At 42.9% G+C, this 15,053-nt stretch overlaps 1 protein-coding gene across 2 annotated transcripts in view; it reads left to right on the top strand.

The window, feature by feature from the left end:
• LOC143292612 (tubulin polymerization-promoting protein family member 2-like) overlaps positions 1–14,735 on the top strand; it is a 22,122-nt gene extending 7,387 nt beyond the window's left edge. For both annotated transcript variants that reach the window (XM_076603069.1, XM_076603068.1), the window contains exons 2-4: positions 7,548–7,814; positions 10,358–10,517; positions 11,764–14,735. In XM_076603069.1, the coding sequence (XP_076459184.1) occupies positions 7,597–7,814; positions 10,358–10,517; positions 11,764–11,943 (558 nt within the window). In that variant the 5' untranslated portion in view covers positions 7,548–7,596 and the 3' untranslated portion in view covers positions 11,944–14,735. The remainder of the gene's footprint in view (positions 1–7,547; positions 7,815–10,357; positions 10,518–11,763) is intronic.
• The last annotated feature ends 318 nt before the right edge of the window (positions 14,736–15,053 follow it).

The raw sequence follows: 15,053 nt of genomic DNA, 5'->3' as shown, positions 1-15,053 counted from the left end.
TGTTGATAAGGATATTTTGTGCCTTTGCTTGAAATAAATGCCAGGGTGCAGTTTAAAAAAAAAAAAAAAAGAAAAGATCAAATAAAAACGCTTAGGGTGGTTAATACGCCGGACTGCTCAGATGAATAAATGAACCTGACTTGTACAGGGCGCATTAAAACATGTCCATGTTGATTTCGTGTGTTAACAGCGTCGCCTACCCACACAAGTTCACAGAGACAAAAACAGTAAACAATCGAATGTCTGCACAGTAGACAAAACACACACAGACACACACAGACACACAGACACAGACACAGACACACACACACACACACACACACACACACACACACACACACACCGCGAGATGGGAGGTTGGAGGAGATATATTTTTTCTTCAAGGAATTATTTTTTAATTTCGTTTCAATGTTTATTTTGCTTTCACCATCATTCATTCCTTTATTACAATATTTTGTTATGAAACAAAAGAAATATGTTGGTGCATTCACATAATCATAAGGACTGCATGGCCAATGACATTCAGGTATCAATGTGCCATGTATCTCTCTCTCTCTCTCTCTCTCTCTCTCTCTCTCTCTCTCACTCACTCTCTCTCTCTCACTCTCTCTATCACTCTCTCTCTCTTCTGACTGTCTATCTCTGTCTCTGTCTGTCTGCCTGTCTGTCTCTTTCTCTGACTCTTTTTCGCTCTGTCTCTCTGTCTCTGTCTCTGTCTCTCTCTGTTTTCCAAACACGGCCGCGCGCTCTTGCAGGACCAGTTATGTGCTGGGAAAACGTATTTGCAGGGCTAGTGGCCGGGTGGGGGGGGGGGGGGAGGGGGGGAGGGGCACAAGGCTTGTTACGGGTGGGAGTTGGAAGGTAGAGGGTTAGTGGCGAAGGTGAGAACGAGAAAAGTGGAAGATCGGGACTATTTTTAGACCGCGGTAACGACGGGCAAGCTAGAATTCCGGGGGAGTGGTTTGTGGGAGGGGGTCCGGGAGGGGGGAGGGGCGTGGAGGGGGGGGGGGGTGGGGGGGGCGGGGCTCAGCCTGTATTGCAGCAGTGGCTGCGTTGACTGACGAAAGGATCGAATAGAATTCTACACTGTCTGATTCCTATTTGATCTACCCTGCGCTGTCACATCCAAGATCGTCTTTCATCTAAAGCTTGTAGCACACCGACACGTCTCATCGCAAGTTTACGGGGTCGACGGTTGTTATTTTATTGCTTTGTTTTTTTTGTTGTTGTTTTTTTTTAAAATGTTATTTTGTTTTGTTTTATTTCATTTCAGTACTACAGCAGGTGCGGTGTAGTGTGTATGAATCAGTCCGCATGCTGAATCATCCCCTTGAAACTGAAACTGAAACTTTTTTTTTCGGATTTCAGAACGTTGGTTGGCTTCACTCAGTCGGAATGAGTACCAGTGTGACGATCCTCTGTTACATGAAAAAGAAAGGGAAGGTGGGGGGTTGGGGGGGGGGTCATGTGGTGGAGGGGAGGGTGAGGAAGAGGAGGGGAATTAATGAGGGAGGGAGGGAGGGCGATAGTTACCCTCTGCTTTGCGTCTCGTTTAACAAACCTTTTTTTCCCCCCTAACTGAGACTTCTTCGTGACAGGGGAAGGGGGAGGGTGGTGTTAGTTCTTTGACTTATATACTTGAGTCCAGTCACCATTTTTAGGTGGTGGTTGGTGGGCGGGGGGGGGGGGGGTTGCTGTTTATCGCGTTGGAAAATCCCTCCCTATGAACCCCTCTCTCTCTCTCTCTCTCTCTCACACACACACACACACACACACACACACAAGTAAACAACCACACAAAGGAGTCCAAAACAGACCCTATTACCACTTAAGCCATGCGTTACATATTACCTGGTACTCAGCCACTGAACTACCAACGTCAGTTTGTTTTCGCGGAATCCACTGGAGTAGAACGACCTTAACCGTGGCACCCAACATTGATAGACCTCAGACGCAGCCAGTCTTCCAGAAACCTGTTGTTTTTTTCTTTTCTTTTTTAATCCTGGTTGTCTCCGTCCCTTTACGACATTGTGTGAAAAAGCGGACATGTACAACGCATGTTGGTGTGATGATTAGCACTTTTTTTTCTTCTTCTATTTTGCGCTTGTTGAATTCATTTCAGTTCTACTTTCGTTTCTGTTTTACCATAGTAATTCCAAGCGTTATAAACCCACTTAAAAAAAAAGAAAGAAAAAAAGATTGAAACGATATATGCAGCGCAAGTTTAAGAACGAATTTCATGTTATTAAAGGGATAATGGCAGTGATTAAAGTGGAAACAGACAAAAGCAGACACCTCAATATGTTTTCATCTGCACACGTGTCGCTGGTTGAACGCTCTATCTCTTGAACGGCATGGATACATTTTTTTATAGTGACCTACTTGCGTGCATCAGCATCATCACAGTCCAGTATCAGCTTACACATGTGTCTCTCTCGCATCGGTCTCTATAGTCACAGGCGACACGCTGCTTGGTCCAAGCAGACAGCCTAATTAGATATACTCTATCCATGGTCAGCCATGACCGAAGGAGGCCTACTACTTCCGTGCGTGAGTTAGTAGTTTAACACACACCGAATAAAGTACAAGATAAGCACTCTATGTTATAGATGCATTCACAAAACTGCCCCTTCCTATCTCTGCGGCTGCCTTCACCTCTACACTCCATCTCGCCCACAACGATCGGCTTCGGATCCACTCTGTTTACACATACCCAGATTCAAACACTCGACTGTTGGCCGCCGTTCTTTCTCTGTCTCAGGACCTTGCGATTGGAATGAACTTCCTCTTTCGCTTCGTCAAGTCACACCCAGCTTTCATGTCTGGCCTTAAAACCCACCTCTTCCCAAAATAGCTTCCTTTGCCTTGCCCTTCCTTGTCTTTAGTTTTCTACAGTTTTAGAGTTATACATGCGTGTGAATGACTGGTGCGAAAGCGCTTTGGTTTGTCTCTGCACAAGATTCAGCGCTTTTTAAATACCATTATTATTATTATTATTATTATTATTATTATTAATGCTACGCAATCTAACATTAACATAATATTGAGGTGTTGTTACACTGAGATAGTACGGCTTTCTTTGGAAACGGAAGGGAGTGGGGGGTCGACTGGAGGAGGGTGGCTGGAGATTACACGACCTGTGAGAATGCAGCTTTCTGCTCTTGGGGGTTGGTCTGGCACTGTGGAACATTGAAAACTTTTTTTCCCCCGTGGGGGTGTTTATAGTACGAGTGATGAAACTGAGGACTGTGTGACGGTTTTTCGTGCTAGGACACGGCCAGACACACTTCTGCAAACCACACGCCTTAAGAAGAAAATAAAAAGGCTGCTGTCATAAAAGTTCAGGATTTGTGCTGTGTTTTATTTTATTGTCACATTTTATTGTTGTTATTGTTGTTGTTTTTGTCACAATGTTGTCCATGAAGTTGAGGTTTCTCTCCCACAATGCAGCACCACCCATCTTTTTTCTTCTTCTTCTGTTCTGTCTTCAAATGTATTTGCTTTCCTCACAAAGTTAATTTTTCCTCCGTAATTTTGCCAGGAACAACCCTTTTGCTCGCGTGTTTTTTTGTTTGTTTGTTTTTTGTTGTTGTTGGTGGTGGTGTTTGTGTGTGTGTGTGTGTGTGTGTGTGTGTGTGTGTGTGTGTGTGTGTGTGTGTGTGTTTGTTTTTTTGTTTTTTGTTGTTGTTGTTTTTTGTTGTTGTTTTTGTGGTTGGGGGCAGGGGGTGCGGGTCGTGCGCAAAGCTGCACACGTGACCCGGGTATATCGTCTCATCCGAAAGACCGGTACCCAGACTACCACTCAAGGTCTGGCAGTGGAAGAAGGAAGTAAAAATCCAGGTCTGTACATGCACGGCACTCGAACACTTGGACACTCGCTTCCAAGTCGTACTGTATTTACCACAGGGCCACGGCGTCCACTGAGTACTTGTTGATACAATACACACCCGCTGGAAGGCAGAATCGCTCATCAGAATGTAACCCGACAACAGAGTACTTGTTAAATAATGACAATAATAATAATAATAATAATAATAATAATAATAATAATAAGTATTTATATGGTGCTAAGTCTTGTGCAGTGGCAAATCAAAGCACCTTCACACCAGTCAGTCACATGCATGCAAAAATATGAACTGAAAAACAAAACAAAAAACAACGTTTACGTCGTTCAAAATGACGGAATACATGGGGCACCCCCCGCCTATCCCCCAACACCCTCTACCAGATCCCTGCTTCCGATTCCCACCACACTATGAATATATGAATATATAATTATGCCAGCCATGATCATTATGTCAACAATGGGTGTCTCGAAATAGTCTCAAATGCTATTCAGCAGTTATATGATACGTTATCTGCTTCTTTGAATGTGCCGATTGGCTTCTAGCGTATCAAATAAAACGTAAAGGAAAAAAGAAATCAAGAGGAATAGGAAAAACGAAAGGTGTGTGTGTGTGTGTGTGTGTGTGTGTGTGTGTGTGTGTGTGTGTGTAGGGACGGGGGATGGGGGGATCGGGGGAGGGGGGGGGGGGCAAAACAAAATTGTTTACACTTTGGAAGTGAGAGTTCTTATGACACGACTCTGCCGCTTCCACTGCAAGTTGGGGTGTGTGACTAACCATGAAACGCCGCGCCGCGCCGCAACGCCCACTTACTGAGCGTGCACAAACGTGCACTCACCGCCGCTTCATGCAGTCAGTTATCGCTTCGCTCGCTGCAATGATTTGCGCAGCGAGGGTGTTGACAACAGGCGCTTGTTATTAGTGCTTTTCTTCCCTCACGAGGGGTTCTTGGTCAAAAATAAAAATAAAAATAAAAAAAATTAAAAAGATTAAAAAAAAACGAACAGTAGGAATGTGTCTGAGCAATCTTGAACGATCTCGTTTTAGCCTACGTGTTGTAGCATGCGCAGGTCACGGAATAGAGAGAGAGAGAGAGAGGGAGAGAATGCCACATTCAGTCGCACACAAAGAGAGGCGTCACTCTGTTAAAATAATGCTTTCAAAAGCTATAAACGGCGACAGCGGTGTCTGTGCCAGATATATAGAAACACACACACACACACACACACACAACCAAACAAAGAAACAAAAACACGGTTTCTTTTCTCCAATGGGGCTGTCCGGTTCAGACTGCATGGTGCAAAGTTAGCATTCATTCAATGGCCAGCTTGACTTGCTCAAACGTTTACACTCCTCCCCGCCCCCCTAGCCCCCCGCCACTCCACCCAGTCTCCCCACCCCACCCCGACACCCACCATTCCCTGTGTGCTATTTGCTTGTTTGTGCCAAAGAAACAAGTCTCTTCTACAAGACTATGTATGTATAGCTTGGGCTGGGAGGGATTGAGGAAGGGTGGTGGGGTGGGGGGCTGGGGGGGAGGGGGGGGGTCTGTGTGGGTGTGAAGTCAGGGAATAGGGTGTGTAGGGCTTGAGGTGAAATTCTTGGCACTGAAAAAAACAACAACAACAGAACATTGACTGACTCACTCGTCATCTTTGCTGTTACACTTTGCAGCACCGGCAACTAAACCTAGTCAGGCACCGTCTGCGCGCGCGCGCGCGCGCGTGTGTGTGTGCGTGTGTGTGTTGTTGTTGTTGTTTGGTTGTTATTGTGTCCTGATAAGGAATGATTAGTCAAATAAATAATAACACATACCAATAAAAAGAGAGAAAAAAGTCTGTATATGGATGGGACATCTGTGTAAACTGAGTGGTGTGGTAGCTGGTGGTAACGCATCCGCATAGAAATCGCGAGAACCTGACCACATGGGTTCAAATCCCACTCTCACCAGTGTTTTTCTCCCCCTCCACTATACCTTGAGTCTAACTAGCTAGTCATTCGGCTGAGATCATAAACCAAAGTCCCGTGTGCAGGAGGAAGCACTTAACGCTCGTTAAAGAACCCACAGCAACTAAAGGGTTGTCCCTGGCAAAATTATGCAGAAAAATATCAACTCTATAGATAGAATGTACTTGTGATGCGAGCGCGTGCGACTGAAGCCTGACTGAATGATACAGGAAACGAATGACGAGCGCCCGAAGGCAGCTATTAGTCGGTTCTACCCAGGAAGGCAGTCTGTTCTGCAAATGACTGCGCTTGTAAAGCGCTTAGATTTGGGTCTCTTATTGAAGAAATGGGTTCGGCAAGTATCAATAATTACTACTACTACTACTACTACTACTACTACTACTACTACTACTACTACTACTACTTCAGTTGCTACTGCTGGTGCTGCTGCTGCTGCTGCTGATGATGATGATAATTAGAAGAAGATATGAGTAAATGCTGCTATTCATTACACTTCCCCTGTCAGTGCTGGTTTGTTTGCCGGCAGCTGAACTTACAACTCATGGTGTGCTCACACATGTTTGTAATCCCTTGGATTCTTTTTAGGACCCCCAGGCAGTAGGTGAAAATACAATCATTTGTTTATGAAATTATTACTTGGCATTACTTGGTTTGCTTTTTAGCTATACATGTTTATTTCTTCTTCTTCTTCTTCTTCTTCTTATTGTCTTTTACCCACGTTACTGTGCCAAAAGCTTGTTTCTGCACACGTGAAACAATCTTTCAGCTACTCCAATGTAATCAAACAACGTGTCTCACGGTTTTATTCCCTTTGTCATATTCTCAGCAGCAGCAGCAGCAGCAACACGTTCGTTATCAGATAACCCTATGATTATCAGATAATGATGACGTAGGTTACCATCGTTTCTGCCTAGCAGAATACCGATCTCTTCTGACGCTTCCCTTAAAGGAATCATTCGTGGACAGTTTGGGGCAGTCACTGGACAATGAGGAAGAGAACGCCGCTAAATTATGATTGGTTGGTTGTCTCCTAGCAGTGACGGATACTTTGCTGAGATATCTGATAAGCCCACAGGTGACGGAACTGCATGTCTTACCATGCATAACAAACGGATATATTTTCATATATTGAGACTTCAGAGATAATCGAAATGGTCCGTGGCTTTACTTCTTCGGACTTGAGCTGAGATTATTTCAACTGGTTCGTGTTTGCTGTTTTCTCGGAAGAGTCCAAAGTCTCCTTAATATATCACGTCAACGTTTATCTATTATTATCATTTTGTTGTTGTTGTAGTGTTAGCTTCTTTGTAAATGATATTCTACACTGGAAGATTTGTTTGCATGCACCTCTTTTCCTTTTTTGTGATGCTAGCTATTCTTTGTTTAAGTTTCTGTCTGTCTGCCTGCCACTCTCTCCCTCCCTCCCCCTCTCTCTCTCTCTCTCTCTTTTACTTTAAAATATTTTTCGTGTATCCATTCGTACGCACGCACGCGCACATGCACACACACACACACACACACACACACACACACACACACACACACACACACACACGCGCGCGCGCGCGCGCACGCACGCACGCACGCACGCGCGCGTTAACACGCTTTACCGTGCACCGTACATAAGAAAATGTCTGTGTGTCCGTCACTATGTGCACGCAATGTCATGTGTATGTGTGACAAATACACGCATTACTGTATTACTATATTGTGTTTATTTCTCCACACATGCAGCTCGACGACTGACTAAAACGAGGACGTACAAGGAGAAGGAGAAGAAGAGATGGCAGAGGCAGACTCAGCTGATTTGGACGCGGCTTGCGACGAGTTCTTCCACATGTGCGTGGAGAAAGAGCACGCATCCAAGTTGAGCGATGCGGAAAAGAAGCAGGGCAAAGGCACCACCATCCGCAAGATCCTGAAAGACGGCCTGGGAGAGAGCCAGACTACCATCAGCTGCTGCGAGGCCAGCATCCTGCCCAAGTACCAGGACAAGAAGACGTGAGCGAAATTAAGACGACGACGACGATGATGATGATGATGATGATATTAATGAAGGGCAGTTATAATACTCACATACATACATAAGTAAATTCATACATACATACATACATACATACATACATACATACATACATAGACTCTCTCATCATGTTCGACGGATGAGTAGGAAGGCAGGTCAGTTGCTCATGTGTGTCGTCATGTGGGAATGAAGACCACTTCCTGAGGGACTAAGTCGTAAACAGACGTTGCATGGAATGCAGTCCTGCAAGGATGGGCCCCGTTTTCCTGGATGGCGGCTGCTCTGTTGCGCTGGAATGTCTTTGTGCCTTGGGTACACCGTTGCATCCACTGTGTAGCAGCCACTGTTTGGCGACATCTTCACAGGAAGCAGTGTCGATGTTGCAGCTTCTGAGGGTTGGCTTTCAAGGTGTCTTTGTATCTCTTTAGATGCCCTCCTTGGTCACGCTGTATTTCCATCATTTGTTCATAGAGGAGCTGGCTTTTGATGAGTATGCTCAATGCTGGATAGGCCACACATCTTCAGGACCAGTTTTGATCTCTGTGTTGGTGATGACGACAGGTGATGGTGGATCACTGACAGCTCCGGAGAAGGCTGGAACATGGCCTCGGTCTTACCTGGACTTATTGCAAGTCCAAAGCGTCGACAGGCCCTTGCAAAGCGATATGTGATGCACAGGATCTCTTCATGGGAGTGCGGGAATGGGTCAGAGGTATCTCCGTTTCTGTGCACCCTCGCCTGCATGCCATCAGTGAAATGAGTATTTCTGGGCAACCAAACTTGTGAAGGATCTTCCACAGGCCAGTCCGATTAACGGTGTCGAAGGCTTTGATGAGATCAGCAAACACCATGCGGAGGTCCTGATTCTGCTCACGGCATTTCTCCTGTAGCTGGCGAACAGCAAACACCATGTCAGTTGTGCCCCTGCCTGCACAAAACCCACACTGTGATTCAGGGACGATGGAGTCTGCTATGTGGGTGATGAGTCTGCTCCAGACTGTCTTGGCAAGAATCTTCCCTGCATTGCACAAGAGGGAAATCCCACAATGATCGTCACAGGACGCTTTATCACCATTTCTCTTGTAGATGTGTACAAGGGAAGTCTTTGAAGTCTTGGGGCACTTCTCCCTTTTCCCATATGGACTGGAAGAGAGTGGTCAGCTTTTCCAGGAGTACCTCGCCTCCGTTCTTGTAGATGTCAGCTGGAATTCCATCTGCTCCTTGTGCTTTTTTATGACGTGGTCTGCTTCAGAGCCTTCGCAGTCTTTGCACTGGAGTGTGGATCTGCCAGAGATTCCTTTACTGGCAGTTGGGGGAGCGCTGCGATTGTTTCTTCATATATTGATGAGTCTATATTCAAGAGAACATTGAAGTGCTCAGCCAAGCGAGCAAGGATGCCAGTCTCATCTGTCAGCAGTGTGGTCTGCTCAGAAGCACGAATGGGTGTTGACAGTGTTGCCCTTGGTCCAGATGGTGCAAAGGCTCTCGTGAAATGTCTTCATGTCATTGATATCAGCCACAGATTGCAGACTTTCTGCTTTCATTTCCCACTAATTGTTCTTCATCTGGCGAAGCCTCTGTTGGATGAGCTGCCTGGCTTGCTGGTACTTCTGTTCCTTCTTCTCGCAGGTCTTGTCGGAACCAGTTATAATGCGTACATACAGACAGACAAACAGACAGACAGACAGACAGGCAGACAGACATTGCTTCTCTTGTCATTTGTGTATTCATCTGAATCTCAGCTTACTCTAGAGTCTTGTCTGCTTCTCGCGGAAGCTGATACTGTTGACGATCTGTTCCCAGAGACAAAGAAAGTTAGCTTTGACGATCGTTGTTCAGACGTCTATTCCTCCTCGATTACCGCCGTGACTCTAAGTTCCTCCACGCTCATTCTGTCGCTTGTCTTTACTTGTAAGCTTACCTTTTTCATTGTCTGCTTCTCTGCGATGCTTACACTGGTATCTGTCTGTTCGTCAGAGTTTATTCCATTGTCTGTTTCTTGGGGGAGCACTGTTGTGCACTGTTCTGGCTCACACTCTGTTCCCACAGTCATGGAATTAGTTTTATGTGTAGACCTGCGGTCCTTTTCTCTGAGCTTGCTCTGTCGTCTTTTTTTTCCGACCTTTTGCTCTGTCTGTTCATCTTAACTTACTCTGCATGCAGTTCATTTCTTGGAGCGTGGATGGTCTGTTAAGGAAGACAAAAAGGGTTGTTGTTTTTGTTGTTGTTTTCTTAAGTAATTTACTACTGTATGCGCCATACATTTGCGTGCGTATGTTTGAGTGCATGTGCGCACGTGTGTGGTGTTTGTGTATGTTTTTGTGTTATATGTGTGTGTGTGTGTGTGTGTGTGTGTGTGTGTGCTTGCTTGCTTGCTTGCCTGTCTGCCTGCTTGCATGTGTGTGTACGTGCGTGCGTGCGTGTGTGTGCGTGTGTGTGTGTGTGTGTGTGTCTGTGTGTGTGTGCGTGCATGCCTGCGCGTGCGCGCGTGTTTGTGTGTGTGTGTGTGTGTGTGTTCCAGAAAGAAGATCACTGACGAGGATTTCCGCTGTAAGGTGTTGCCTGAAGTGGCAGCCATGAAAGTCAAAGCCAAAGCCCCCCAAGAACCCAAAGCTGTGGAGGAGCTGAAAAAGATGAAGGGAAAGCTGAATACAAAGCTGGCGGGAATGAAGGCTGGCACGGTGAGTTGAGTCAGGTTGAAAGGGACGGGAAGGGGGGGGGGGGGATGGGGAGTGTGTGTGTGTGGGGGGGGGGGGGGGATCAGTCAACCAGCCAGTCAGTCAGTCAATGGGTGGGTGGGTGGTTCGCTTTCATCCGGATTCGCCTATTCCCATATTTGCCTAATGTTAAGACTGTTGGCGACTGGGTTGCTCGCTTGCAAAAGGTGGTGTAGACTAGGGGCGACAATGCGATATTAGTTTTGATCAGGCTTATCGTTCGTTGGATGCCGTGAAATGAGAATTGAAAATCATACAGGTCTGTGACCATGCAGGGCGCTCTGTTTGGCATTCAAGTGTACAGTTAAGATTATTATTATAATTGTTGTTGTTATTGTTGTTAATATCATTGATATTATCATCAATGGTATTCATACATTGAGTAGTAGTATTGTTGTGTTGTTGTTGAGTTTGTTACCATTACTACAAATATTATTGTCATAGTTATTTTCATCATTGTCATTACTGTTCCTATCAGGATAATGATGGCGAGGTTTGGATGAGACTGAAAGTTGTTCGATGTTGATGCTGTCATTAAAGCATTGTCGACGCTAGCAGTACTAATGATAATAGTGATGATAATGAGCATAATATTAATAATGATAATGATGAGGATTTTTTTTTTTTCATTCTAAAGATAGTTGCTTGATTTTAGCAATTATCAAAACGTCGTCAATGCTAGCAACAACAACGATAATGATATTCATATTGATGATAATGATAATGATAAATATAATAATATTTGCTGTTTGATGCTAATAGTTGTTTGATGCTAACAATTATCTACACATCGTCAATGCTTGCAACGGCAACAAAGCGATAGTGATAATAATAAATGATGATAATAAGAAAATAATCATAACAACAATAATAATTATGATAGTAATGGTAATAATATTAATGATGATAATAATAATAATAATAATAATAATAATAGTGATGGTGATGATGATTACTGTTGTTGTTATCTTCTTCTTCTTCTTCTTCTTATTATTATTATTATTATTATTATTACTATTATTATTATTATTATTATTATTATTTTTATCATTTATTATTATTATTATTATTATTATTATTAGTGGTGGTGGTGATGGTGGTGGTAGTAGTGGTGGTGGTGGTGGTGGTATTAATCATGATGATGATGATACGGGCGTAATAGTTTAGAGTAATCCATGATTAATTACATTTGATTAATCACTGCTTGCAGACCACCAAGAACGCCGCGGTAGTAGACCGTCTGACAGACACCTCCAAGTACACCGGCTCCCACAGTCAGAGGTTCGATGCGGGTGGCAAAGGCAAAGGGAAAGAGGGGAGAGAAGATGTGGTTGCAGATGACGGCTACGTTGCAAACTACAAAAACAAGGGCACATTCGACAAAAAGTAAAAAAAAAAAAAAAAAAAAAAAAAATCCTTACAACACCAACAACCTGTTACTGCCCCTTACCAAAGGAACACACACACACACACACACACACACACACACACACACACACACACACACACATATATATATATATATATCACCTCGCCATCCCCAACCTACTACTCTCCCCCTCTAGTTGCCATGCATCCCTGAAGAACTGCTTTTTGGGGGGTTTGGAGTTGGGTTTTTTTGTTGTTGTTTTTTCATTCACTTAGGTGGGTACCACCACAACACACACCAGTCGTTTCAGTGTAGTTAGTCAGGTTGATGGAATTTTTCGTAAGGTGAAAAGTAGGATCTCTGTATTTCCTTTACTGTATGTCGCTGGTTTTTTATTCTATGAAATCGTTTGGAATGGGTTGTACAGATCATGAGAATGCGGCTTTGTTAAAGAAAAAAATAAAGAAGAGAAGATGCAATAGAACGGAAGGGAAAGCTTTGTTTGGGACCACAAAATGAAATTGCTTTTGACTAACAAAATGCTGCAAATGTTACCGTGATTAAAAATGTTTTGCCTTTGGTTTTGGGTGCATTTTGATATGCATAGGCTTTTCTTTATTGTTTTAGTTGTTGCTGGTACTTTTTTTGTGAGGGGGAGAGGGGGGGGGGGGAGATATGAAAACCGTATCGTATCTCTGAGGAGGACAGTGTGTGTGTGTGTGTGTGTGTGTGTGTGTGTGTGTGTGTCAGTGTGTGTGTGTGTGTGTGCGGTGTCATGGGGTGGGGCATAGTCAGGGAAAGAGGGAAGGTGGTACATGGAAAAAAGTGTGAATTTAAAACATGAATGGTCAGCAGACCTTTACCAGTAGGCCTACACCAGACACAGGAACGATAAGTATGTGCTTCGCTAATCGGTTATTTCAGCTTAACACTGATTTGTATCTAAGTCTTTATGAAAAATCAAAACACATACACACACAGACACACACACACACAGAGTAATTTGAGGTTGAGAAAAATAACAACAAAAGTGTCAAACAGCTTAATTAGGTAAACATTGTAGTCTGAAGGTGTTTGCACTGTTGACGAACTTTAGGAGGGACAGTTTGGAGGGGAGGCTTTGATATAAAATGCAATTTTTCGGAACAGCTGTGATGTGTTTTTTTGTTGTTGTTGTTTTGTTTTGTTTTATTTTTGTTTTTTTCGGGGGGTGGGAGTGTTCTTTTCTTTCTTTCTTTTTAAATTATATTTTTATCGTAAAATGCTGTCGTTTTATTCCCTTGGCGTTTTTGGTGGACGGTGCTGTAGAAGTGTCCAACTTCATGTTGATACAATATTTAAGCCGTGTTTCCTTTTCATTAATCAATCTTATCTCAGTATCAATGTAGACCAGTCTTAAGCGCCTTGAGCCCTGTTTAGAGAATAGGCGCTGTAAATATTAACATTGTTTTCATAATCATTTTGTTCAACGACCAAGAACTTTTTTTCTTTAAACTGCCATGAAAAGGCGTTTTCCATTAATTTATTTGTTCCTTTTCTTTCAAAGACTAGACTTTTGTGTTTTGTTTTTAACACAAAAATCACCATTGTGGCTTTCTCTTCACTTATTGCCCTTGACAAAGTATGAAGGGTTTGTTTGTCACAATTTATTTACAACTTTACTATCATACTTTCCTTTTTTTTATTCACTGATTGTTCTTGAATGAAGCAGCCACAACTTCAAACATTGGTTACAAAAAAAGAGGCAATATTGGGCCTGTCAAACAAAAATGCAGCAACCGCTGAATAACAGTGTTATCGCAGTGCCTAATGATGTTTTACATAAACGCTCTTTTGTCACAATTTAGTTTGTTGATTGTTTTCTTTATTCTTTAACTCTCTTGGTAGTACACACACACACACACACACACACACACACACACACAAAACAAAACAAAAAAAACGAACACACGCGTTTAAGGTATATTTATCTTCAGAAATGAATGTGTTTTCCTTTCCACTACTCTTTTTCGAAATATTAAGCTTGATGAATTGGGTGGGCACTTGATCTTATCCATACTTTATCATTTATTATACACATATTTATTCCCGAGTCCATATCAAATACAGTGTGCGAATGGCATGTTTCATGGTCCATCGAGATTTCTGGTTATTCATAAAAAGGTCAGACATATCCCTAATTCTGTCGTCACACACCTTCAACCATTTTTGAAAGACAACGATACAAAATAAATAATCAATGAATAATGAAGTTTGACAAATAAGGTAAAACAGTTTTAAGAAACCAAAACAAGACAAATAATAATAATAATAATAATAATAATAATAAGCACGAAGGTATCAAGAATAAATAAATACGTTATTAAAAAAAAAAAAAAAAAAAAAAACCGGAATGGTGGACAAATTCGTAAATTTTGAGTCCTAGTGTATCATAAAAATTGTGTCATTACCAACGACAAATCCTTTTCCTTTAATGTCCTTTAAGATGACGCATGAAATTGTCCCTTGATGACGTCAGAATGCTGTAATGCATTCTATGTACTGCAATTCAGTTCAAGGGGATAAAAGAAAAATCTACTTATCTATCTGGCTAGGTAGGAGTGGAAGATGTAAAATTGTTACCATTTTATGGCTTGGTTTTGAATTACCTTAGTAGAGCTCATCAAGAAAAGCTACAGGATTGTGTATTTACGACGACTGAGTCATGGTATGTCACATTGCTGGATTTGTTTTTTTCATTGGTGATTGATTTGAGGAGTATCTTGCCTTGTTTATAATATCCATTTTTTCAGTAAAGATTTGATTGATCGGTGCTTTTGGATGGGTCTGGACATTATATTTAGGTGTAAGGGGTGTGTGAGATTGGCAGAGAGAAAGAAAGAGGAGAGACAGTGTGAACGAACGTGGATGGATATTGTGTATTTAGCCTCATGTCAGATTTCACAGGGACTGGAGGGGTTGCACATACACAAAGAAGAAGTAGAAGAAGAAGGAAAAAACACTTTTCTTGCACGCAATACATAGGCAGTCACCTCCAAAAATATGCAAGCATACATGCATACGGAGGAACATGTGGGTACGCATACATTTAAGCATATACATAAGCACGCATGCACACACACACACACACA

Source organism: Babylonia areolata, chromosome 18 (assembly GCF_041734735.1).
Source record: "Babylonia areolata isolate BAREFJ2019XMU chromosome 18, ASM4173473v1, whole genome shotgun sequence".
In the NCBI taxonomy this organism is placed as follows: Eukaryota; Metazoa; Mollusca; class Gastropoda; order Neogastropoda; family Buccinidae; genus Babylonia; species Babylonia areolata.
Note: the sequence above shows the minus strand (reverse complement) of the source record. Positions and strands in the feature narration are given on the sequence as shown.